This window comes from Cyclopterus lumpus, chromosome 18 (assembly GCF_009769545.1).
Source record: "Cyclopterus lumpus isolate fCycLum1 chromosome 18, fCycLum1.pri, whole genome shotgun sequence".
Taxonomy (NCBI): domain Eukaryota; kingdom Metazoa; phylum Chordata; class Actinopteri; order Perciformes; family Cyclopteridae; genus Cyclopterus; species Cyclopterus lumpus.
Genome location: NC_046983.1, coordinates 6,866,289 through 6,891,358, shown reverse-complemented (window position 1 = coordinate 6,891,358; position 25,070 = coordinate 6,866,289). Strand labels below are relative to the sequence as shown.

Sequence of the window (25,070 nt, the reverse complement as noted above, 5' to 3'; positions counted from 1 at the left end):
AGGGAACCATCTGTTCTGTCCCCATCGTCGAATAAATGTATAACATAACACACGTGTGGACAGACAACAGTATGATTTCAGCTGTGAATTTATTGATAAGAATGGTCCAATAAATAGTTTCACACAACTAAAACAATGAGTGTTTCAGAAGTGCTGAACATTTTATCAGTGCTTTACTTCCCATGTTACACATCAGTTTGTCACATAACACAAAACCAGATTAGAAATGATGGAACAGCTGCTTCAGGTCAGAGAAGCGCAAACACGGAGGGTACAGGAGTGCGTTTAGTTCAAAACCAAAGGGGGGACTAGTTCCATTCTTCTTGCATTTCAATCCCATTTCTCAGTGAATTGGCTACACATGGAAAGATGCAAGGCCTGAAATGTTAAAAACAGACCTTATCAAGTGAAAGCTTCAGTAAGAAAACCATACAGGCGACAAAGAAAACAAAAAATGAGCCACCTTTCACCTCGTCCAAAGAATCTGTCTTGAAATTGCCAGATGAATTTCTCATGTCCCTAATTTGCAACGCGTCTATGGCGGCTTACAACACCCAATTCTATCTAAGATTCAAATCCATATGCAGGTCAAACGCGAAGTGATGCATTCAACACTATCTAAATGTAACCTAAACTGTGCTGAAGACACAATCCTCTAGCTGCATTTGGATTTTAATGCCAGTTCAAAATTAGGTTTTGTTCTTGCTTCTCTTAGTGAGCATGGGGTCTCCCGCGGCCTCGGCCCCTGCCACCGCCAGGAGGCCCATCCATACTGCTGCGTGGGTTCTTGATCGTCTCGTCCACCGACAGGATGAGGCAGGCGGCCTCGGACGCCGCCGTCAGAGCATTGATCCTCACGATGGATGGCTCCCAGACGCAGGCGGCGAAATTGTCTGCGATGTCCTCGTTGTTGATGTCTACGCCGTACCACATACCGCCCTGAGAGGAGATGGCAGATGAAGCACACAGATTTATTTACCGCTCCACATCTCAAACTGAAGGTCATCAAAGCGTTCATATGCAAAATGCTCTATTCAAAGCCCCGAGTAGCATTAGGTGAGCATGTTGCGTTTCATTCCCGACCTGTGCGTGCTTGGCGCGCAGCTTGTTCAGGATGTTGGTGGCGTCAAAGCCAGCGTTGTCACACAGCTGTCTGGGGATAATCTCCAGGGCCTTTGCGTACACTCCAATCAGCAGCTGCTGTTTTCCAGGGATGGTCCTGGAATAATCCCGCAGGTATTTGGACAGCTCCATCTCGATGGCTCCTCCACCCGCGACGATGGAGTCATTCTGGAAACGGGTTCAGTACAGTCAGCTTATTGCTGGCAGCGCACACAGATTGACAGGCAGTCTGATCAAACAGACCATTTTTCCACGACAGACAACTCGACACAAATTGGTGCCAATAACTTAATTGCTCAGTTCCATTAAGTGCCACAGTAAACTCCTCCAGTGAGCCACTATAAATAGACCAGGACATCCCCGACGTGGAATGCAGCCATAATTAAAGTTATTAAATAAATCTGTGCCAAGTCAAAACGTCTGCTGTGAACTGCTGTTGATCAACAATTTCCTTGAATTAAGCATTAAGGAAGAATTTACAAACCAGACTGGTTTATGACTTATTAATGATAGTAACACAACCAGCTGTACAGGTGGACTGAACAGCAACACAGTGCTGTAAATAAATGGCTCCAAGTAATGAGCCTCCATGCGAAGACCGACCTTGATGGCTCTGCGTACGATCATGATGGCATCGTGCAGAGATCGCTCCGTCTCCTCTGTGAACTGCTCTGCTCCGCCCCTCAGGATGATGGTGCACGTCTTCGCCTTCGGACAGCCCTTAAAGAAGTTATACCTGCAGACACAGACGTTATGGGTGTGAGCGGTCGCAGAGAATCCTGGTTTACGTATCGTGTACACACAATTTGAACGTGTCCTCCTCACCTCTCTCCTCCAACCTGGACCTCCTCGAAGAGTTCACACTGTCCCAGGACGTTGTCTGTCAGGGAACTTACTGTGGTCTGGATGGAGCCACCACAGGCCTGGAGGGTAAGGAATAAGAAAATACAAAATTATACATTCTTGTATATATTTTTTTTCATGCGTTACTGTATATACATTTTAAGCTTTTGTTTGACAATTTTGTGGACCCGTCACAATACTATTTATGTTGACTATTGCGGGTTTACAGATAAATAGCTGAAAGCCATAACTGTAAAACAAGTCTGGCAGGTATTCCAGTCATCCATGCTCATCCTTTAAGAATACAGATGTTAGGTTTTAAAGATGTGATGTATTCAGTCTGTCTGTGTCCTACCATCATGGTCCTCTTCAGATCCTCCTCCTGCACCCTGCCAGCACAGAACAGGTCTCTGTCAGCGAAGTACTGGGTGGCCACATCTCCGATGGGTAACTTGGACAAAACCACCTTGGCTCCTGACTTATGGATCTTATCCAGTTTGTCGTAAAGGATGTTCCACTCTGCGTCCACAATGGCCTGGTAGTCCTGCAGAGAAGGGGAAAGAAAGTTAAAAGATTTACCAGGGGGCAGGGATAAAAGATTAACTTTACAATGTCCAGGTTTTCCATCCCGATGTGTTCATACCTCCACACAGTTCACGCGGACCTCAGCGTTATCCTTCTCAGCCTTCAGCTCCAGCTCCACATTGAGCAGAGCAATCTTTGGATTATCATAACGTTTAGGCTGCATCTCGAACCCGGCGTAGGAGAAGGTCTTCTTGAACGCAACTCCAGCGATCAAATGGGACTCCTGTGAAATAGGAATATAGAAAGTGTGACGTGGGTGGATTTCGAATTTTCTTTTAAAAGCACACAAAAACAGAAAAGGGTGACAAGAGGTGTTTAAGTAAACTCTAATGTAAAGCTTCTTTATTAATTTCTTTAACTAAATCTTCCATGACAGACCTATGAACTCTTTTTTCTAACCCCTTAATGTTGCCGTCATATCTTGTGTCTTAGCACTTTCAGAGTCCAGTTTTATTTAAGTGAGAGTCAAAGTAAAAGATACAAACCTCAAGAGCTCCGCCCTGGACCTTCTTGATGCCAATCATCTTCAGAGACAGCAGCTCGTCCAGAGACATGACAGCATCCACCACCATTTTGGAAAAGAACTCCTTCTGACCAGCAATTAGCTTGGAGTTCAGGGCTGTGGCTGCACACTTCTCCAGCAACTGCCTCTGCTCTCTGAGGGGATCCAGACACACACAATATTACTACATTGCTTAGAGGATAGATCAAACCTCAACCGCTGTATGCCATGTAAATAACTTGTGCTTACTGCTTATCGTCTTTCTTCACAGAGACGGCGATCTCCTTGATCTTGTTGACGGCGAGGTGGGTGGCAGTGCGGAACGCCCTGATGATGGTTTGGGGGTGGAGGCCATCCTCCACGTATGACTTAAGCTGCTTCAAGAACTCAGCAGCCAGGAGAGTGACGGAGGTGGTGCCGTCGCCAACCTGAGGATTAAAAATCAATAAATGAAGATTATGATACCCTATTGGCTGACGTTCTACATTTTATCCACAACCTTTTAATTGTGATTACATTTTTTTTTTTTTTAAACACTTCTCACCTCAGCATCCTGGGAGCGAGCGATGTCCACCAGGGTCTTGGCTGCTGGGTGAATCACATCCAGCAGTTTCAGGATGGTGGCTCCATCGTTGGAGATTGTGGCCTTACCTGGAAAAAAACAATCACAAAATTGGTGAGGGTGAATTTAACTCGTACTCCGTTCCTTCCATCCGTGTCTACACCGCTCTCTTCACCTCTGCCATCCACCATCAGTTTGTCCATCCCTCTGGGCCCCAGGGTGGTCCTGACAGCCTCAGCAATCACCTGGAAAAACAACCCAACAGGTGCATTTAGAGCATATTTTGGTAAACACACAAACACACAACCAAGGGGAAACGTTGTATTTTCTAACCTGGCAGGCATTGATGTTACTGACGAGCTGGGGGACGCCCTGAGACGAGTCGGTCCCTTCCTTCAGCAAGATAACTTGTGGGTTCTAAAGGAGAGGGATGGAAAGGGATAAAGAAAGAGAAATGTAATCATCTAAAAGATTTGCTTTACAATCACACAATACAGAGTATATCAGTGTTAACAGTAGGAGCCATGACTGTGACAAAGTACAGTTTCATAAAAATACCAAGAAATGCTGATGCGTGAATAATAGGCAACGTGGTTTTCATTCATAAAAACAATAGCTGAGCAATAGCTCAATATTACTGTTCATGTTTAACTAAAATGTTGTCATAGGTCTGATTATAATGCAAACTCCAAAAACTAAATGATTTTTGTGTATATGTAATAAAAAAGTGCAGCATTCTTTATTGTATTGGATGTGTCTCATGCTTTTACACTTCCCATATTGTCGTACCACAAGATCGAAACATTTTTTTGTACTATAATAAACTCAGGAAACAGTCTTTAAGTTGTGTTACTTGACCATTTAAGGCTATAACCTAAAGTGGTCAAACACACCGTGTCTGGTACTGGAGCAGAAGGGTGTGATGCTTTTGTTTAGCCATCAGACGTCAGAAGCCGGATGTCTGTTTACAGTCTGCTAATATTACTGCTCATTGTAGCAGACTAAAACCGTATTATATGTACTCCATTTACTGTCATCTGCTCATTAGTTGACATAATGTAGTTAATGACGCAAGTTTTTTTTTTGTATACTCCGTCACGGATACCTAATGCTAATCTCTGGGCAAATACAAATGCTGAGAGACCAATAGCTCCGAGATAAACATGAAAGTTAACGCTCTTCGGCAGCACAGAGCCGTTAACGACAGCTAGACATCTTACAAAGAGACCTGCTAGCTAGCTTAGCGAGCATTTAGCGGCGTTTACGCCCATCGACGTTGGTTCCGCTACGAGGCTAACAGTCAGGCTAACAAATAAAACATAGTTTAAAAATAATTCCCACTAAATAATCGCTTCCGAAGAACGCCAAGTGGGAATCCTCTAAATTGTGAATAGTCTCGATGCAAAACCCCACTGACAAACTGCAGGATGGACGCGGATTATACGTTTGCGTTTGGGCATGAATGCTAACTCACTCACCATCATCTTTGCAGTTCCTTCGAGAAGCTTTCCACCGGCGTCCAATCCCACAATGCTTTGCGAATTCAAGGGCTGTTCGCGGCGCGTTCAAGAACACGATGCAGCGTTTCGTCAACTATAGGAATTTTCTATTTATTACAAATGTTCTGAATTAAATCACAGGGTTATTGATAAACAAGCTTCTTTTGTGCAAATGCTGTTAATATAAATCACTATTATGGAGCCCGACAGTGTTAAATCTCTAATTCACAAAGAGAACATTGTCAAATTAACAAGTCTATATATTGTGTAAAACGTAGAAACCAACCAATACATTGTGACATAAAGTAAGAAATTATTCCAAATCATTATGAAATCATATATGTTTTACCATTGTTGTTATTTTCATAATAACTGGATATTATATATGCCCCTTTTCAAAAGTAATTTCATTTTGGCATTTTCCCCAATTCCCCATTTTATTTTGTAATCTTTGTGACTATTTATTCACATGTTTTTCACAGTGTATTTATATGAATGTTTATTTTGTAATGTCTTTTAATGATAATCTCCACTGGGAAACAAATGACTTCACCTGCTTGGTCATCATATCCACCAAAATGTTGAGCAAGTTATATCATATATAGGCAAACTCTCGGAGGGGAACCCACATCACCATATGATGAACCAATAATAATAATAATAATAATAATAATAATACACAGGTTAGCATTACACAACACATTTTTTTATCATTCACATATAGCAATGGTTTTCCACCATCACGCCATAATTTATTGCAATGCCATCACACTTTAATCATAATCATAATAGCATGAACCTCCAAGCTTAGTTTATAAACCGCTATACAGGAAAGATGGGAAGTTAAATCCTGACTAAAAACTTTCAATTAACCCTGTTGCGATAGGCCAGTTGAACTAGGTGTTTTGTGACATCATGCATGCCAGCCGGCCCAACCTATGCAGGTAGAACAGAGGCTGCAGGTAGCTGCAGCCTTGTGCAGCAGCTAACGCCATGGCCAAGTACTGACACCGCAGGGTAGAAGCTGGACCCCACATGGCCATGGTGACGATCATGGGGAGGTAGTTGAGTGTGAGGACAGCTTGGATGATGACAATGTTGATGAAGGCCTTCTTCTTCATGGAATTCATCACTCCTTTTCCCCTCGGCTTGCTCCTTCCAACTTTCTTCCACTCTTCCTCGCTCCCTCCTTCATTCATTCTGCTCAGTTTCCCCCCACCATCCTCCACCTTTACTCCTCGACTCCCATCTTTGCCAGTCTCTCTCTCCTCCTCCCCTTTCTTCTTCTTCTCCATTACCCCTGTGTCCCCCGGCGGAGGCGTTTGTAATGTTTTGAGAATAGACAGGCTGCAGAAGGTGCTTATAACTAGAACGGGGAGGAACACCAGGGACATTGTGACGGGAGAGCGCTTAAAAAATAGCCAAGGAAGTCATGAGGACGTAAATGCACCATGAGACACCCACAGATCCCCATCTATACTGAGGCGCCTTGAACCTGGAGGGAAGGGAAAGAGTCATATAAAAAGAGTCATATAAAAAGAGTAATGCAAGAGGACATTAAAACTACATTCAGAGGCCGAGACAGACTGTCTTTCTATGTGAACTTCTGTCCCTGGGAAAAGGAAAAAGGATTTCCAGGTCTGATGACACAAAAATTGTAGGTAATGAAGTTCTAAATTGTGGGCTGTTATGAAATAGAAGCCACCAGTCTTCAGAAATATGATCCCATGTGTTAATGTCTATTACAAAGTAAAAGGTTGTATGTTCAACATGTCTGAGGACGTCAACCTCGAGTGTGGTTTTACCGTTGATAGTTGAGGGGTTGCACCACAGCCATGTACCTCTCCACACACACCAGACAGAGAAGCAGCGGCTTCATGATGACCGCCATCGAGTTCAGGAAAGACAGCAGGTTCAGCACCATGTTACTCCGCCACAGAAAGTGATTGGCAAAGAATGGAGGCACGGCCAGGTAGAAGAACATCTGGGTGAGGGCCAGGTGGAGGGGGAAGAAGTCTGCGGGAAGGACGCCGGCAACCTTTGACCTTTAGAGTTAATAAATGGTAATAAAGCTGTAATAAAAGTGGATGAAGACAACAACAAAAAAAGAAAAACAGGAAAAGAAAGCTTTGCGAGAACTGGTTCAACAAGTTGGATACGGCTCTATCTGAATGCCTTGTTAAAATGGTTCTTTCTTATTTTCATTTAATTAAAGATGCATTACGTCTCTACATCGTATGTCATGACATTAAACCAAGATGTAAAAGAAGATATTTACCTTTGATTGAGGATGTGACAGATTAGCCAGAGGTTCGACGGGTGCCGACGAGTATTTCAAAGCAGTAGGTGATTTGGAGGATGAGGAAGCCGGCCGGAGGTCCTCTGAATGTGCCACTACCATTGTTGTTATAAGGGCCACACTCAACCCAGTAGTACGCTGGGGGTGAGAAAGAAGAGTGCACAGCGGTTCTGTTCATTCTGCAGAGGAAAAAAGGAAATGGTCCAGTGATGACAGTGATGTAGCTATAAAGAACAATTCACAGTGAGTGGCGCTCTAAGGGGCAGCTGGGTTTGTTCCCACTGTTTACTCTGCGTTGAGGGGATTATTTGAAAAAGGTGCTACCTTCAGAAACACCAAACATGAAAAATTTGCATGAACATTAATCAAACTTGACAGCGTTTCCTCATGTATGCTGTCAGCCTACTCTTCACATGGGAGATTAATCCTCAGTACTATTTCGCTCTTTACACTTCAAACAGTGAGCATTAAATTAAATCTGTATCTGTTTTTCTCATATACCTCAAGAACACTGATCTGCCATTTGGTATGTAGCTATATAAAAGTATTTATGGTGTACTACAGGACCAAATGGCAAACAGGTTGAGAGATTATTACTGACTGAGTACAAGTACATGTGCTTTACATAAAACATAAAGAGGCAAATATTTAAAATAATATTGGAAAAAAAATAGATTAAAGTGTGAAAAAAGCAGTGTAGTGTCAGTACATTGCAAGAATACATAGCCCCAGATTTAAAAGGGATGTCAAAGACTCCTGAACGCAGCTTTGGTTACGTCACGCAGCGGTGCTGAATACAGGCCTCTGATTGGCTTGCGGTTTGTGAGAAGCAGCCTGAAGTGTGCTCGATCTATGTCCAGCACGCGCTGCACGGGCGGAGCTCTAGTTCTGCTACATACTCAACCGTGCAGACTCCACCCGTGCAGATACTCTCAACATAAAAACACGCGCTCTTTATTTACCAATAAGTCGCGCGCAGTTTAGATATACAACACAAATCTGTGGCGGGAGATGTCGAACGGAGCCAGAAACGATATCGTTGTTTTGGTATTAAATTAAAAAATAAATGAGCATATCAGGAAGAGTTGGGACAATAAACGGGTTTTTACCGTGGACGACGCGCAAAGATGGGAGATTTCGGAATATATGCGGTCTTTGGAGTAAACGGTCCGCCTCAAAGGCTGCTGAGGTAACGGCAAACGAGTTAACAGTCGCGTTGACGGATATCGCGGAAGTAACAACGTGTCTCACTGTCTGTGAACTGTGATGTATCTGAAACGGAGCTCGAGCGTTATTGTTAGCTAAATAACGTTCGGGTTTTTGTTCCGTCAATCTTTCCATTGGCGCCTCTTCAAATTCGACGTGTTTATAGAGAAGGATGCGTTGGTTAGCTTCTCTGTTGTGGTGAAACACATGTCAACACATGCGTTACCACCTATAGTCGTTTTCATGGATAGCAAGAGACCAATGTTAACTTATTTCTGTGTGTTTCCACCCCCGTGTCAGTGCTGAAGGTTCGTCCAGGGTGTTTGTTGCAGTTCCCCCGAGTGTCCGCCAGGTGGTGCTGTTTAGCAGCGGGCCGTGGGGAGAGCGGATCTGCGTCAACGCAGAGCTCAACGATGCGGACCGTTTCCCCATCACGATCGGAAAACTGACTCCATATAACAAGTAGGTTGACTGACCGTGTCCCTATGATAATATTCTGACGACCTCATAAAATATTAAAATGGACTGTGTTGTGATATGTCTGGGTCTCCCGTGCATCTACTGTCTCCCACTGCTATATTACATCTGAATCTAAATGATCTGATTTACTCAGTAACCAGGACACCTCATGTCCTGCAGGTGTCTGTCATGGGAGCAGTGGGAAGAGGAGACCTGGACAGACGGCGTCACACTGAGTGTGACTCTGGAAGGAGGAAACCTGGTAAATAGCGAACAAACCCCAGGATTCAGACTATATTGTTGTACCATCTGATGGCCGAGGCATGAGAGAATAATTATTGAAATATAACACAGTATTCATAGGCAATAATGGTAAATACCGAACAAACCCCAGGATTCAGACTAAGTGGTTATATTGTTGTACCATGTGATGGCCGAGGCATGAGACAATAATTATTGAAATATAACACAGTATTCATAGGCAATAAGTCATATATATATTTTACTTTGGGGGTAAAATTACATTACAACACATTTGTGTCTTGAATAATATATCTATAAGTCTGTTCCTGCGCAATGATTTAGTTATGGATGATATAATATACATATATAAAATGGATAAATGTATTCCCCCCTCAGGTTAAAGCAGATTGGTCAGAGCCAGAGCTCATGTCTGTGAAGGAATACACACCAAAGGTAATCTATGTAAATTATTAACTTTTATATACAGTAAGCATATATATATATATATATATATATATGTGTGTGTGTATGTGTATATACAAGTATGTATGTACTTAAATAAGTGTCGGAAGTTAGCCATTTAGACAGCAAGGCTCCACATCAAGAGCTACTTGTTCCAGTCTTATCTTAAGACGGTAATGTGTTTATACACTTGACAGTCTGACTTGTTTTAATGCTTATTTTTGTAGTGTTCACATACAACACAATGCCTCTCAGAAAACCAGTATGGACAGTTGTATGGTGTTTATCGTTACAAGCAAAATCATATGGAATCATATTTCAAACAGTAAGTGTTTGCTCAACAACACTGTTGACCGTCCCAGGACCACGCGGCTCCCCTCGCACCCCGGGAGCTCAACGGCAAGAGGAAGCGAGAGCGAGCGTTGGAGAAAGACGGTGACGGGAATAAAATGACTAGTGGCGGGGAAGAAGAGAACGTGTGTCCGAATGGCGCCGGCGAGAAGACCACGCCCGTGCGAAAGGCCAGAGGTCAAACCAAAGGGGGCCAGAAGCTGTTCAGCGCTGGAGCAGATGCAACAAAGATGAAGGGAACAGGTGAGAGAGACGGCATGCTGTTAAATGAGAATTATAATATGAGGATGTTGTTGTTGTTTATCGTCCAAGTAACTGTGTATCAAATCAGTCCAAACAAATCTTTATTTCTGAGATAAAATACTTTTACGGATGGCATGCAACCAAAAAGTTGTCTTAACGGCCGAGTGTGTATTAACTTCAGATGGTCGAGCTTCTCAAGAAAACAGTATTTACGCCTGTGTGAGTGAGTGAGCCAGGCGGGCGTTGCTAATGCTAATTACTGCGGCGTGGAGGAGTGAAGCCTTTTTATTGTGTACTTTTTTTTTTTCCTTCTGTCAAATCTCTTTTGCTTTCTCCGCTCCACAGCTAATGGAGCAGGAGAGGCGCAGGGGATTGTGGGAAAAACGCCTCCTCAGAGTGCAGCCAGGACGAAGAGTAGGCAGGCCAAGACTCCCACACACACCGGTAACTGTGTGCACGCACATCACACACAATGTTAGTTGTGTTTCATGTGGACTTTTTGTCGTATTTAATCACCTCTCAGTCCCGTAGCTGGTAGGTTTATGCACATCAGTTACACATTGATACACACAGTTCAAAGAATAATGTTTTCTGTCCGCATAAACTAGGCCACAGTGCATCCAGGTACAATTAGACGAGAATCCCTGTCGTATAAGAAACTGGAGCCAAGGGATGCTTAGCTTAGCACAAAGACTGGAAACAGAGGGAAACTGTTAGCCTCCATTTAAACATCTATCCTGAGATTTTGTCTGAGAGGCAGTAACTTCGGAAATAACAAACCTCTGTTTGTCCTGCAGCCCCATTGGTCAGCCCGTCGGGCCGCTGGGGTCAGACTCTGTGCCCCATCGACGCTCAGACGGCTATTCTGATTGGAGGGCAGGGATCTCGGATGCAGTTCTGCAAAGATCCCATGTGGAAGCTCTGCACAGGTCTGTCACTAAACAACAGTCGGAACGGGCTCCGGTGAGAGTTGGGTTCAAGGGGATTTTAATTTTCGACGTCAGAGTGAGTGTTCTCGTCTCTGTCCAACAGAGGACATGTCCTGGTTCGCGGCAGAGACCCTGGCAGAGGGCCCAACGCCCGAGGCCAGGATCGGCCACACAGCCGTGTACGACCCGGACTCCAGGCGGATCTTTGTATTCGGAGGCTCAAAGAACAGGAAGTGGTTCAACGACGTTCACATCCTTGACACACAGAGCTGGAAGTGGACCATGGTGGAGGTTTGTGTGTGTTTTGTGTGTGTTTTTGCTGCATGTCCTTCTCCTTCATGTCCTCCTCCTCACTCTCTGTCTCTCTCACCTCCTCCAGGCTCAAGGAAAGGTTCCTCCTCTGGCCTACCACAGCTGCAGTATGTTTCGGGGGGAGCTGTTTGTGCTGGGGGGAGTGTTCCCTCGTCCAAACCCCGATCCCGACGGCTGCAGTGACTCGCTGTACATCTTTGACCCCCACCTCTCCATCTGGTACCAGCCCATTGTAACTGGCGACACGCCTTCCCCCCGCTCAGGGTGAGATGGTTTGATCTATATATCATCTCAGTGCGTCCGGCTGCCGCTCACCCACATTGAATCACTTTTCTCCCTCTTTCATCCTCCCCTTTGTGTTTCTCTGTCAGCCACTCTGCATGTGTGATGCAGGAGAGGAGGATCTATGTTTTTGGCGGGTGGGACACTCCTGTCTGCTACAACGACATGTACATGTTGGACCTCGGTAAGCCACACACCCGATGGTTTCATGGGAAGCTCTTGGTTTCATATATCTGGGTATCTATATCTGCATAGAGGTGTAAAGACTGCTTGAATAGTTAAAATGAAAAAAGTGTTTTCGCTTGTTAGGTCTGATGGAGTTTTCTGCTGTGAAAACAACTGGGAAAGCCCCCTCTCCTCGAAGGTACACACCGAAACACACACTAGAACTGGACCTCAGTACTTTAAAAAAAAAATTGTATCTTCATGAGTATTACACGATTTCAAGCAGTATTAAGTCTCATGTGCGTCTTTTTATTGTGTGTGTGTGTGTTCCAGCTGGCACGGCAGTGCTGTGCTCTCAGACACAAAGTTCCTGATCCACGGAGGTTACAACGGAAACAACGCTCTCGGTGACGCCTTCATCTTTGATATAGGTGAGAAATGCTCACAATTACACACAAACACACACACACACACAAGGTTCAACCGGGTTTTCTTGCAGCGAGGCTCGTTATTTTCATTATTGATCGTCCAATATTTCTCAGTTAATCCTGTAGTCTATGAAATGGCAGTACAGATACTTACAGATTACATAAAACCCAAATGCATTTCCCTTGTTTTGTTCAAAGCCCAAAAAGTTACAGTGATGGGGGAAGAAATGAGAGAAAATCAGTAAATGTTTGTTTTTCTTAATAAATGATGATTTATTGATTGTTAGAATACATTTTCAAGTTATAGGCTAATTATTTCAACACTGTCACATTTTTTCATAAAGCAATAAATCTATCTACTCAATATTATAGTATATATAGAAAGTAATCAGAAGAAATGTGTGAAATTACAGTAATTACGCAGTGAATGTGGTGGAACATTAGGTCTTCAACTTGTTTTTATTCGTATTATTAATTAATGCAATGACATGGATTTACAAGATCAAAATAATCACTTTGTTTCATTGGGTCAGACACCAACAGCTGGACGGAGGTGACGCTCCCTCAGCTGTCCGTCCCCAGGGCGGGGCACGCCATCATCACCATGGACACAGCCAACCCCCACCGCTTCTCGGGGGAAGGCGCGGCTGTGGACGTCAGAAGCACCCTGCTGGTGTTCGGAGGCGGAGACAACGAGGGCAACTTCTACTCCGACCTGACGACTGTCGCCGTGGAGGATCTGCTCGGCGCTATTTCAAGAGAGTGAGTCAGGGGTGAATCCTCTGGATGTGAAGCTATTTTAACGCCCCCACAGATGCTTTTATTATTTATAATCCTACAGTGTCTTTGTTTCCTTTTGGTGTGTGTGAGCCCTCTTTTATTTCTGCGATGTTTGGGCATTGCTTCTATGCAGATCTGAAAACGTAACTACATCTCCATGTGGTGCATAACAGGAATATTGGAGGTACTGTTTGAGCAAAGAAAAGGTGATACCTGTGGTTCCATATGATTAAGAACAATGATCTTGGTTTAAAACATCAAGCATTCAGATTATTTAAGTCATCAAGGATACTACTGATTTGTTTATGTACATAGTTTAAAGCTTTTCGACTTCTTACTCAGTTAAAATGTATATTTTTATTTCTATTGCATTGAACTGTAATAAGTGGGGCTTTCAGAAGCGCTGATATTTGGAACATGGCGTCCTTGTGTAGCTGCAAGTTAACTGAATGCTCAAAATCCCAATTCATCTTCCTACGTGGGTCATTTGCACTTGATTTCTGTCTTTACTGAATAAACATTTGTTTTTCCACTCTGTATTTTAAGTAAAAATATTCCTTTTAAGTAAACATTTTGTCTTTCCGCTCATTTACTACAACTTCACAGTTAAAGCCTACTCTGACCAGCTTTTCCATTTGCAGAATAATGAGCAATGACATAAGACGCTGAGGCATAATTTATACCAAGTAGTGTCAAACTGATGTCACTTAAATGAGGTTTGCCCCCTTTAACAGGAAAGGCCCATTAAGAACGTCCCCGTTGGCCCGGTAACCCAACACTAACAGGAGCTGATGTCCGACTAGCAGAGTAACACTGATGCTATCTTCAAGGAGCCGGAGCTAAATGGAGACATTTTAATAAAAGATTAGTGGAGTTCGAGGGGGATTATCACCCTTTCTGCTGAAAAGCTGATTACAGTGTCATGATTGTGGCTGTTTTTTAACTTTAATATATTCATAAAGCCAAGTTCAGCGACAGGAGGTTCATACGAGTCAGATAACGCCCACTTATTTAATGGAACTGTTGTTCATCCCCTTGAACATAAATCATATCAAAATAATCTTCACAAAACGACCACGATGGGGTAAATTAGGATCCGATCGACTTCATTGATCCGACTTAAGGGTCCCATCAGCAAAAGCACGAGAATGGGTAAATATGTTGTGAATAAGTAGAATGCACTAATAATGTCTGTGCGACTGTGAACTCCTCAGAGCAGATGTAGGAGACCCCAAATGAAGAAGTCACAGAAGACAGATGTGCACGAGCTGCTTTGCAGTGGTCAAATGTTTCAACAACTTGTCTGGTACCTAACAGGAAAACAGACCGGCAAAGTCCAGCATGGCATTTCCTCTGGTGATGCAGAGGAAAGCCTGGCTTCCTAAAGAGAAAAAGCTCCAATTGAAAATGAATCAGTTTCCTCATTTCCTTTCAAGACTCGTTGATGCAAATCCTTTTTTTACTGTGAATCATAAAACATGCAATGCACTGAATGAACTACAAAATGTCTTCATCACTTTGGTCAGAATTAGTTAGAGATAATGTGGTTAATTATAAATGAGAGAATTCAGTTGTATTATTACTTATTAAGTACATTGTGATGCACAGGCTGAGACTGTAGCTCAGTCTGTGTAGTCGGCCTATTCGTGGGCTTTTATTCACTAATTCTGCCCACGCTTGTGAGTCAGCACCGACTAAATTACCAGTTTATGGAAGGGTTTTTATTCACACTTTGTCTGTCAGGCCACGAATTAGGCAAAAGAAAGATCCCCCTTATAGTTTGTACCCCTACTCATTTTAAATCTTGTATTCATGTCCTCTTCTCTCGATTCCCTCTATAATCATGTTCAGTAAATCTTGTCTAACGAGGTCGCAGTGAAAGTTCCTGTCATAACCTACTGTAGATTGTTCCAGTGTCAGACGTCTAATTAGGCTGAATAATGGACGTATGATTTATTAACGTGAGGAAGTACTTTAGTCAGGTATTTCATGTGCTGGATCAGACAAATGAACAGGCACTCTTATTTGTGTTTATTCTATCCATTGACAATTGTTCAATTGATTTTCTGGAGAATGTGTCACATACACATCGTGATATAATATAATAACATAAATAACCTACATTACAGTAGGTCCAGCTCCAAAAGGGTGAACATCTGATCTCAAGTTACTGGTATTGATGCCTAAAGAAAATAAGAAAGTTGACACTGACACTGAGTTAGATTCTTGTCGAGATTGACTAAAAATGCATAAAGGCTGGAGAGACGGCCTAGCAGTCAACAGTCTGGTTATGTGTATCGCGTGCCAGCTTCCACACAGAAAATTATTGGCTGCATATTCAAAATAACTGTCATTACAGCCTCAATCTGGCCACATACAGTTGGCACCCTGAAGTAGGAGACCGGAGATACAAATAAAAAAAAGGCAATGTTTTCTCATGTTCATCCAAAAGGACTTTAAAATAACCTCAAACCAGCTTCAATTAACAGTCGACGGTTCAACCTCCTACTCAGAGTGTTATTTCTTCTCCAAAGCAAAAGTATTGCAGCCAAAAAAATGCATTTTCATCCAAATATTTATGGGACACCCAGCAGGAAATAGTTTCAGGATAAACTGTTGGGTATACATATTTCCAATAGATGGATGAATGGATGGATAAATAAATAGATACTGTAGGTAGATAGATAGATGGATAAATAGATATAGATAAATAGATAGATAGATAGATAGATAAATATTACACTCTGTAATATAGTCTGGCATCCTGCAGGTGGCGACACTAAAGCACAACAAACAAGATTCTTACTCAATCAGCTCATGAAAAATATGTAAAAATATAAAAACGTAGAGTTTTGAATTCATGTGGCATATCATTTTGTGCACATTCTTTATTTCGTATTCGTCACAAAGCGCTGATCACCAGATACGTCGGCTCTCCAGTGATCCATCGTCAAAATGGAAAAGTGCCATCACACTGAAAATTAAAAAGAGGACATTTTCTGCCAGTTGGACCGCTTTGTCGGTTTACTGATTGATAAGTTACAACAAAGACCCAGTGAGTCCCTCTGGTACGGTAACAAGGCTATATGAGAACACTTCCGTGCACCGAGGTGTTCGTCTCCTTAACAGCGTATGTCTCCCTACACCCTCCTTCCATCATCAGGGATGGGATTTTTCCCCTCGATTCATCGGGAAATCCTGCCAGTTGGATGCTCTCCCAGTCATTACTAACAAGCCTCTCATAGTCCTTCATTTCCTGATTTATGTTACATTTTCTCCCCAACATCCTTGCATTGTGCGGATGGTGTATGTTTTGCATTGTGGCGAGTCTCTCCAGACCTCCTGATGGACAGAGTTCAAACATCACCTCTCCCAACGGCAGCCCTGTTATTTCGTCAGTCCATAGCTGTTGCTAAGTAACTTGAAAATGTCTATGCCAGCTGTCAGCATCTCACAGTCACATTTATAGGTACATAATTCCAAAATGGCACTTTATTTTTTATTTTTTTACAGCTGTGATCACAATGAAGACCCATAATTCAACCGCATGAGAGGACGGTTTAATAATTGGCTATGGCCTCAGATAAATTCAGATGAAAACGATGGGGATAATGGAGAAGAACATTATACTGTACACTAACATTCTGTATGGCTGACAAAAGGAGGAGTCATTTGACTAAACTACCCTTCAACTAGAGGATCTCCAGTGTCAGCAAAGGTCACAAGGCTCACTGGTGTGCTGCTCTAATATGTCACCCCTGAAGACAATCTGATATTCATATTTTAAAGTTGGACAGGAACACTTTGACTATAACCAGCAGTGAATAACTGAAAAGAAAAACGCCTTGGGACAAGACTGAAGATTATGCACATTATCAAAACTGTATAAACAGTAAAGATCCTTCAGATAAGTCTTGTTGGGGATCATAACCTCTGTGAAGGAATGCAGGATTCTGTGGGCACCTGGAATCATCAGCACCTTTCACAATGCGATACACAAACAAAACAATTAGATAATTATATTTAAGATTATTATGAAGATCTTTAAAACACGGTAATGTGGGGCCTTTGGGGACTCTGGTGGTCTGGTCTGGGGGTTTATCTTCATTAAAGCCACATAACCAATACCCCTGGACCTGCCATTTACCAACCTGTCGCGTTCACCAGTAAAGGCTCGGAAAAAGCCGAGTGCAGCCGAGCGCGCGACGAACCCTCTCCCTCCCCATCCCTCCTCTTTCAGTCGTGGTGCAAGCAGCCATGTTGCCGCGAGCTTGTTCCGGTATCAGGGCAGGATCGTGCGCATAGACTGCAATCGGGCGCAGCTCCTCGCCGCTCTCCCCCTGTCGCCCGTGACACGCATCTCCTAACGAGAACACCCCACTTGACCAATAATGGATTTTACAACTTGACGATTCCTCCCACAGTCGGCTGGTTTCCGGGAATAATAGCAGCCGCCGCACCGACACGGCGAACTGGTGTGTTGCCTCACTGCAGTGCAGCACTGTTGAACGACCTTATTCCAATCACGCAACACAAGGAAGAGCGCCGGTGATTTCCCTGGATTTTGAGTTTTGAGGTTTTGCTCCGAGCCTCTCGCCGCCGCCGCGGCCGCAGGAAGGCGGGCTAACTAGCTAGCTTCGCTTGGAGAGAGACCGCGGAGCTAACGCCGACCCGTGGACGAGCGAGACACTTTTAATTCGGGTTTCTCACCTGCCATGTGACCGCTTGTTTTTTTTGGATACCCTAACCCTGGATACTTCCGCTGGGAACATTTTGAATTGTTTTGTGCGAGTTGGGAAAGGTCAAGACCTCGCCGGGAATAACTTTGGCCTGAAAGTTTGTGGACCCCGGACTTGATTTCGGAACTGAAAGGACGCGTCTCTACCACACAAAAAAAGAGAAAAGAAAAGAAAACAACAACCCAGGCGTCGACCCCCGTGTGGCGAAAACCATTCGAGGAATATTTCGTCGGTTAGTTCCTCGCGAGCCGTCAGTTGTTAGTTCGCAGGGTCGCGTGCTAGACGCCTCACTGGACCTGGTCTAGTTTAATACAACCGTTGCCCCCAACTTTTCTCCGAGCTAGCCCGAGTAGCTAGCTGGTCAAGACGTCAGAGCTGTCGGCTGGTAGCTCGCTGGTCACCATCGACGCTGGTAAACGCGAAGTGGAGAACTGTTTTCGCACCGAGACCGAAGCTGAAGGACACACTTTTGCTTTTTCCTGTTTTATACTTGTTGACAAACATGGGACGTGCGGTCGCCGCGAGCTAGTTCCTAGCGAGCTAACTCGGCTAGCCTCTGATGTGGGATTCAACTTGTTGATTCACGGGCTAGCTGTCGTGCTGCTAGCTGGCTAGCGCTGGACATCTGTTGGACATTTTTCCTCCATCATCAGCGAGACAGATTTTAAATGCACAATAGACACTGACGGGTCGTTTTTGATTCACTGTTCCCTTTTTTTTGTGTGGCAACTTCCAGTCTATACAAAATGTCAACAAGGACCCCGCTGGTGCAAGTCATTGAAAATTCGACCGGACAGGTGAGACTCTTCAGATCACTTCCCAAATTAATGTTATCGTAGATATTTACACTTAAATCTACTTTAGGATGTGATCTGTATCCGCTGTTGAAAGGGGCCCTGCTTTCACAGTCGCTGGTTGTCTCTTTGCCTTTTTCTCTGTCTCTGTTGTCTTTGCCACACAGCAGTGATTCACCGGCTTGCCTACGCACTCACAGTGGATTTCCCACTCTTTGCAGAATAGAATAATACAGTTAACTTTCTGTTTAGTCTGTGTCTCAGGGCATGTCCTCCCACTTGACTTTTCTGAACTTTGACCTGTTGTAATACAGACAATCCTGTCGGACAGTTCCGCATGGATATCATATAGTTAACACAAGTACAGAAGCTCAACATCAACGAATCGGCTCGACTATTTCGCCGACCCTTGGCTATTGGAAATATTGATAATCCGTAGTGTCAAACCAAATTCTCTTTTCGAGAGAGGAGAAGGTTCATTCTTGTTGGGTGATTGATATATTTGCGCCTTCTGCTGTGCAAGCATGACCTGGAAGTCCCCATGCCGAAGAAGTTGTATTAGTGCAAGACAATGTTGATTACAAAGCTGTACTTTCTGGTTTGTTGTTGTGAGGAAGAAGACTTTGTGGCTGTTTTATAACATAAGACAGTCTTTTAAAGTTGTTGGTGCTCATGCAATCTTGTAAGAAACAAGACAGATCATTCATTGATTGATTAAGAAATTGTACATTAAGGGGTCCAGAGCACCAGATGTATATTAAATTAAGAGGTATTCTTAAAATCTCACCCCCTGTATGCCACTACCAACAATATATTATCTTTTTAACTAAATCCACTGACCCTTATCTTTAGGTCAAATTTCCATAAATACATATCAAAATTGCCACGGATTTTTTGAGCTGGCGATTCAAGTATGCACGTTTATGTTTCCATTCAGTTGTATTGAGAAACACTGTCTCTCTCTCTCTCTCTCACACACACACACACACACACACACACACACACACACACACACACACACACACACACACACACACACTGTGTTAAAAAGTTTGAAAGAGAAAGAAACCAGTTGGCTGTGCTGTGTAAATCATTATTAGAAGGCTGGAATATAGCCCAAGCTTCAAAGACAGCATCTTGTCGACGGTTCCACAGAAGATTCATTGTAATGATGAATGAAACTCACATGAAAACCATTTCTGATACAGACAATGACCTACTTTACTTTGACAGCTGTTGACAAGCATCATGTGATAAGAACATTTCTTTTGAGATGATGGAAACATTTGTGTGTGTGTTTGTGTTGTCAGAGTGGCCTGTGAGTGTGTGTGTGTGTGAGTGAGAGAGAAGCTAACCCATTTCTATATTGCTTGAGTATCTGTAGGTATAATAATGTAGCTGCGGTGAGGCTTTGGCACAATGCATTGTTTTAGCAGTTGATCAGTAGCCTCGATGAGTTTAGCAACATAAAGAGAGCAAATGTAGCAACATAAAAACATTTGGTTAAAACATTTGTTACTGAAACCGTTTGTGGCCTTTAAAGGAAAATCACATTGTAAATAAGGGAGGTGTTATTTAATTGTACTTCTTTCTTTTTTTTGCTTCCTTTTTGTCAATCTGTCCAAAGAACTGCACCCTCTGTCAAACAGTTTACGACCTGAGACATTGAAAGCCCAACCCAGGTGTGTATGCTGCAGCTGCACAGCCAACCACGCTGTAGATCTGCTCTTACCAGCCAATAGGGAAGCCTTTAGGTGTTGGAGACTCAAAGGTTCAAAGATTTTGTCTGTCTTCGCTTCTTGTGCAAATATAATGGTGACAGAAGTGGTCTGTTGATACCATGATCTCACTGAGTGTCGGCGTGTGTGCTGACTTGTCTCACTCAATGGATCACTGCCCCCATTAGTGTGCAGGAAAGCAGATTGACAGCTAGACAGGTAGGTTGGGTAAATAAGACATACATATTCTTACATGGCTACACCCTTACCTGAAACAGAGATCGGAAACAATACAGTTGGTTATAGAAGTCTTTGACTGTAACAGCCTCAAATACACACACCGGTCCTCTTTATAACCAGGGGGATTTTTACGGCTGCTGTCTTAAATTAAGTTTGCTGTCTTTTGAACATTTTGATATAACAAACAAGCTGATATTAAACTTCAATACTTGCAATCTTCCTCATTGAATTCATGGGAGGGAGCTATACTGCTGTGAAAAGTTAAGTTTGGTATCTTGGTAATTAATAACCTCCAAACTGAACTTCCTGGTATGCCTTGTTTGTGTAGCTTTGAGCTAATCGACTGTACCAATACAGCCTCCCGTGTTGCTTTGCTGAAGTGCTATTGTTTTTCCGAATGCACCCCTGCTGCTCTTACAGCACCGAGTGATGATCCAGGGGTGTACAAAAAAAAGGTTTTGGGGTCATGGCAAGTCCTTAACTGGGTTTGTAGGCTAAGGGTCACAGATGGATACTCCCACACAAACACAGTCTGTTTTAAAGGCCATGTATAGAAAGCCTTTGGTGTCAGGTCTCAAGATACAGGACAAAATGGCACCAGACATGAAGCCGGGTTGAGTGTTGACATGACTCTTCCCGTCAGTATATTTTGATCTAAATAGGTGACTGTGTCGCTCGGTCAGGCAAACGTTCTCTAAATATCCTCACTGTGTATCTGCAAAACGACTGTTTGACTGGAAAACGCCATTTATTTTTTATACTTGACATGAAATTCACCTGATGGCGATTTAGTTGACTTAGATGGAAAGTTTGCACGTACGTTTCACACATGACCGGCAAACTAAGCTGCTAATGTTTCTGAAAGTCTGGTGGACATCTGTGTTGTAAAAGTTACTGGCCTAGTCCGACGACCATCCGGTCGTCATAAACAGCCGCTGGGCGCATATCATAAGAGAGCTGTCAAACATAGTGAAGTGACTTTTGACATCTTTCCGACGGTGTGAAATGGCAGATATGTTAAGTGGCTTTGATGTGACATGTTGCTACACAAGGTTAGGTACTGGCTGTTAGTTTGAGGAACTTATGTGGATATGACACTCATTATCAGTGTGACACCAGTTCAACCTTGAATGCCAGGAATCTGTATGAAATACGAGGATAGAGCAGGTTCTGAATGGTACGGTTATTAAAACAACCACGTATTTTCTCAAAAAACGGGTATTAAAATTGCAGTAATTTGGTCCGAAACCTGCACAACTTGTGTTAAGAAGCTTTGTGCTTTTTGTCCACTTCCCCAGACATGATCAGTTATTGTCTGATTTCCTTTTTTAAAATGTTCCCTCTCTATTCATTGAGCCACGTCTTCTGAAAAGACAGACTAATACAGCCAGAAATACTGGTCTGCCTCTTCAATTGTTACTTCATCCTCCATTTCATTGTTTTGGTAGTTTCACACTAGCCAAGCAAGCTGGATCCTCCCCACATGGAAGTGTGAGCGTCTTCGAACCATTAATTTGTGCAGGCGATATTTCCTCGTTGTAGAAGCCATGTACAAGAGACGGTAAACTGTGACTAAAGTACATTTTGGGCTTCATTGTCATTTTTACTTTGGGTGTATCCTTGGGTTTATTTATGAATGAGACAAAGGAAATAAAGACAAGGAACAAGGAAATAAAGTACAAGTCACAAGATGGCCCATATGAAGGCATAAAAGGCCGGCCTTACCTACTTGGTTTATACTAAAGCTGAGTTTAGTGAAGGCGAGGAAAAGTTCCTGCAAGAACTTAAAAAACAGTAAGAAAGCCATCTTCTGCCCTTTTTTAAAAAAAGTTACCTTTCCAGGATGGCTGAGCATGCAGTCTTTAAAAAAAAAAAAAATTAATGACTACCGTCATGTTATTCTGCCTACTTCCTGTCTCTGAACATTGACCCCGTTTGTGTAGTACTTTATCAAACAGGAAAAGTGGGAATGGGATCTGTTGTACAGGAGGACTACATTTTATATGGCATGGGAATAAGGAGAATCATCTGATCATCATTTCGTCCAAGCAGCTGGCAGAGTCGATGCAAAAGCTTTTTCATTTGAACACTTAAAAGTTATTTTTCAAACAAACAAGTTATTACATTCAGCGTTTCGCTCCAGAACATGTGTGTAATCTACTTTTCTAACAATCGTGCTGCATTTCCAATTTTTCTTCATTTTAAAAATAGCTGCAAAGCCGTATTTTGAACTGTTGTTCTTTACATCCGTGTTTGCTTACTAGCTGTGTTTTGCTACGCTGCCTTTTTATTACACCGCATTTATCGATAAGCGGAATAGTGTAAAACAAACCACAAAATGTGTATCACGTCAAACGCAAGCCAATTCCATGTGAGGCGCATGCATTTTATTGTGCGATTGTACTTTAAACACAAAAGGAGACTCCACTCGTAAAAACTTATATCCATAACATTACTAGTGGTCAGAAGCGCCACACAGTACTTTTAAAAAAAAAAATTTAATATAGAAGAAGAAAGAAAAAGTTGAAACTCAAAATAAGACCTAGTGGGTCTGATCAATACAACATTGCAGGCATACAAATTAAGAATTTTGTTTTTAAAGATAAATGGCAGTGTGTGTGGCAACTTTTAGAGGGGAGAAAGGGAGCAGAAAACACAGCTGGTACCCGTGCATCGAAACTACGGGAAAGGAGTATTGAAACCATTTCAAATATTCAGTATCGATACTTCACTATATTTGACACTAATGTGTGATGGTGTCTTTTGAGTTGTAATTTCCCTTTACTTGAATGAAAAGTAGTGGGACAAGAGATTCTTTTGCAGATTGTGTTGCATTTCCCCCATTTTTGGATTGAAAATGAGATTCTTGGCCATGAGTGTTATCCATATAATTATTCCCAAAGTCCATATCTTATTGTAAAAATCTTGTCATTCCTCTGCCCTAGTTTCCCGTCCATTCCAGTTTGACCGTTGTAACCTGCACCATGACAGGAAATGGTGACGGTTGAAGGTTCAAAATGCCATCAAGCGCCACAGCAACAAAAAACAAAGCAAACATAGTATTGGAAATATGAGTGAAGCTGAACACAGTTGGATGTATTTCGCCTGACACCTTGGGAGCGTGAAAGCTGTTGGGCTGGAAATATAATACAGATGAGAGCGGGAGAAACGCTGAATGTGTGAGAGTACTGACACAGGTATGCTGTTGAAGATGTGTTGTGATATTCCAGTGTTGGCCTTTTTTTTTTTTTTTTTTTGCTTGGCCTTTTCCCTGCTCCCCATTGATGAATCATCTTTTAAGCAATCTATACCAAAACGCATACACGCACACACACACACGTATGTTGCTGTTACGCCCAGGAAACCATAAATTATGCCTCTCTCCTTACCAGACCAGTCACTAGGCAGATGAACAAAAAGACAAAGCTAGCCAGGGCCCTAGCAACAGAGAACCTGCTGCAAACATACACACACACACACACAGTGGATCACACACTCCATCATGTTCACACACACTCTAGCAGTCCTCGTTTATTTTCGTCTGCAGACACATGCAGTAAGTTATTGGTTGGATCCAAATTACGTGTTGATTTAATTAATTTTGTATTCCTTTACCTCCTCCTATACCCAGACTTCCGGAAGACACTTAAATATAGGACAAGCAGGTGCTAACTAGGTGTTTAACCAACGTGTGTGTGTGTGTGTGTGTGTGTGTGTGTGGGTGGGTGGGGGGATTGTCTCAGGGAGCAGGGTAAAACAGGCCTTTCCAGTCGAGCCGCGTGGTAGGTGTGGCAGCTAACTGTAGACCTGTGAATTGAAGGGTTTGACGTCAGTCAGTTGAGGGCGTGTGCATTTCGTGCTCACTGCTTCAATGTAATTTGCCTTTTCGGTTTGTCATATAATGTCAGTCTGCCGTGAATGCTTGGATTTCTTCCTGTGATCAAATGTGTTTTTTGATTTCTAGTAAAGGTTTAATGAAAAATTGCGAGAGACGCCCAAGTTGCATTTGTTGCCTTTTTATTATCATAAAGAGGAAAACAACTGTGGAAGAGTAAAGCTAAAACTACAGATAAAAGTGCTGTTTTAGCAATCATATGTTGCTATAAAATCAAAGTAGGTTTCCAAGATGCGCTTTTGTGTTGGAGGCAAACCTTCACGCCTTTTATTGTTTGTTCACTCAATGCTGCTTTCAGGTGGCAGTAATGCTGCTTAGTATCCAAAACATGTTTCCCAGGGCTAAGGCAGTCCAAGTCAGAGATGTTTGTTGTGATGTTACTTACACTTGCACTTTATTCACCTGCTTAACA

The 25,070-nt window shown here is 42.8% G+C and overlaps 3 protein-coding genes across 13 annotated transcripts in view; 2 read left to right on the top strand and 1 right to left on the bottom strand.

Annotated features, from left to right (window-relative positions):
- Positions 1-70: 70 nt before the first annotated feature.
- Positions 71-5,162, bottom strand: cct7 (chaperonin containing TCP1, subunit 7 (eta)). Its single transcript, XM_034557304.1, has 12 exons — positions 5,093-5,162; positions 3,948-4,031; positions 3,790-3,859; positions 3,597-3,703; positions 3,302-3,480; positions 3,036-3,207; positions 2,609-2,773; positions 2,321-2,509; positions 1,948-2,045; positions 1,726-1,858; positions 1,084-1,290; positions 71-939 (listed from the first exon to the last, which is right to left on the bottom strand). The coding sequence occupies exons 1-12, from the start codon at positions 5,096-5,098 to the stop codon at positions 712-714; spliced, it is 1,638 nt and encodes a 545-aa protein (XP_034413195.1). The 5' UTR covers positions 5,099-5,162; the 3' UTR covers positions 71-711.
- Positions 5,163-8,327: 3,165 nt separating this feature from the next.
- Positions 8,328-13,811, top strand: krcp (kelch repeat-containing protein). The gene is made up of 13 exons (XM_034557556.1): positions 8,328-8,601; positions 8,919-9,080; positions 9,258-9,339; positions 9,717-9,773; positions 10,145-10,376; positions 10,722-10,820; positions 11,174-11,305; positions 11,409-11,596; positions 11,685-11,881; positions 11,989-12,083; positions 12,209-12,263; positions 12,398-12,495; positions 13,026-13,811. Exons 1-13 carry the CDS (start codon positions 8,540-8,542, stop codon positions 13,256-13,258), a joined length of 1,692 nt encoding a protein of 563 aa, XP_034413447.1. The 5' UTR covers positions 8,328-8,539; the 3' UTR covers positions 13,259-13,811.
- Positions 13,812-17,501: 3,690 nt separating this feature from the next.
- mark2b (MAP/microtubule affinity-regulating kinase 2b) overlaps positions 17,502-25,070 on the top strand; it is a 40,856-nt gene continuing 33,287 nt past the window's right edge. For all 11 annotated transcript variants that reach the window (XM_034556707.1, XM_034556708.1, XM_034556699.1 and 8 more), the window contains exon 1: positions 17,502-18,808. In XM_034556707.1, coding sequence (XP_034412598.1) covers positions 18,758-18,808 — 51 coding nt within the window. In that variant the 5' untranslated portion in view covers positions 17,502-18,757. The remainder of the gene's footprint in view (positions 18,809-25,070) is intronic.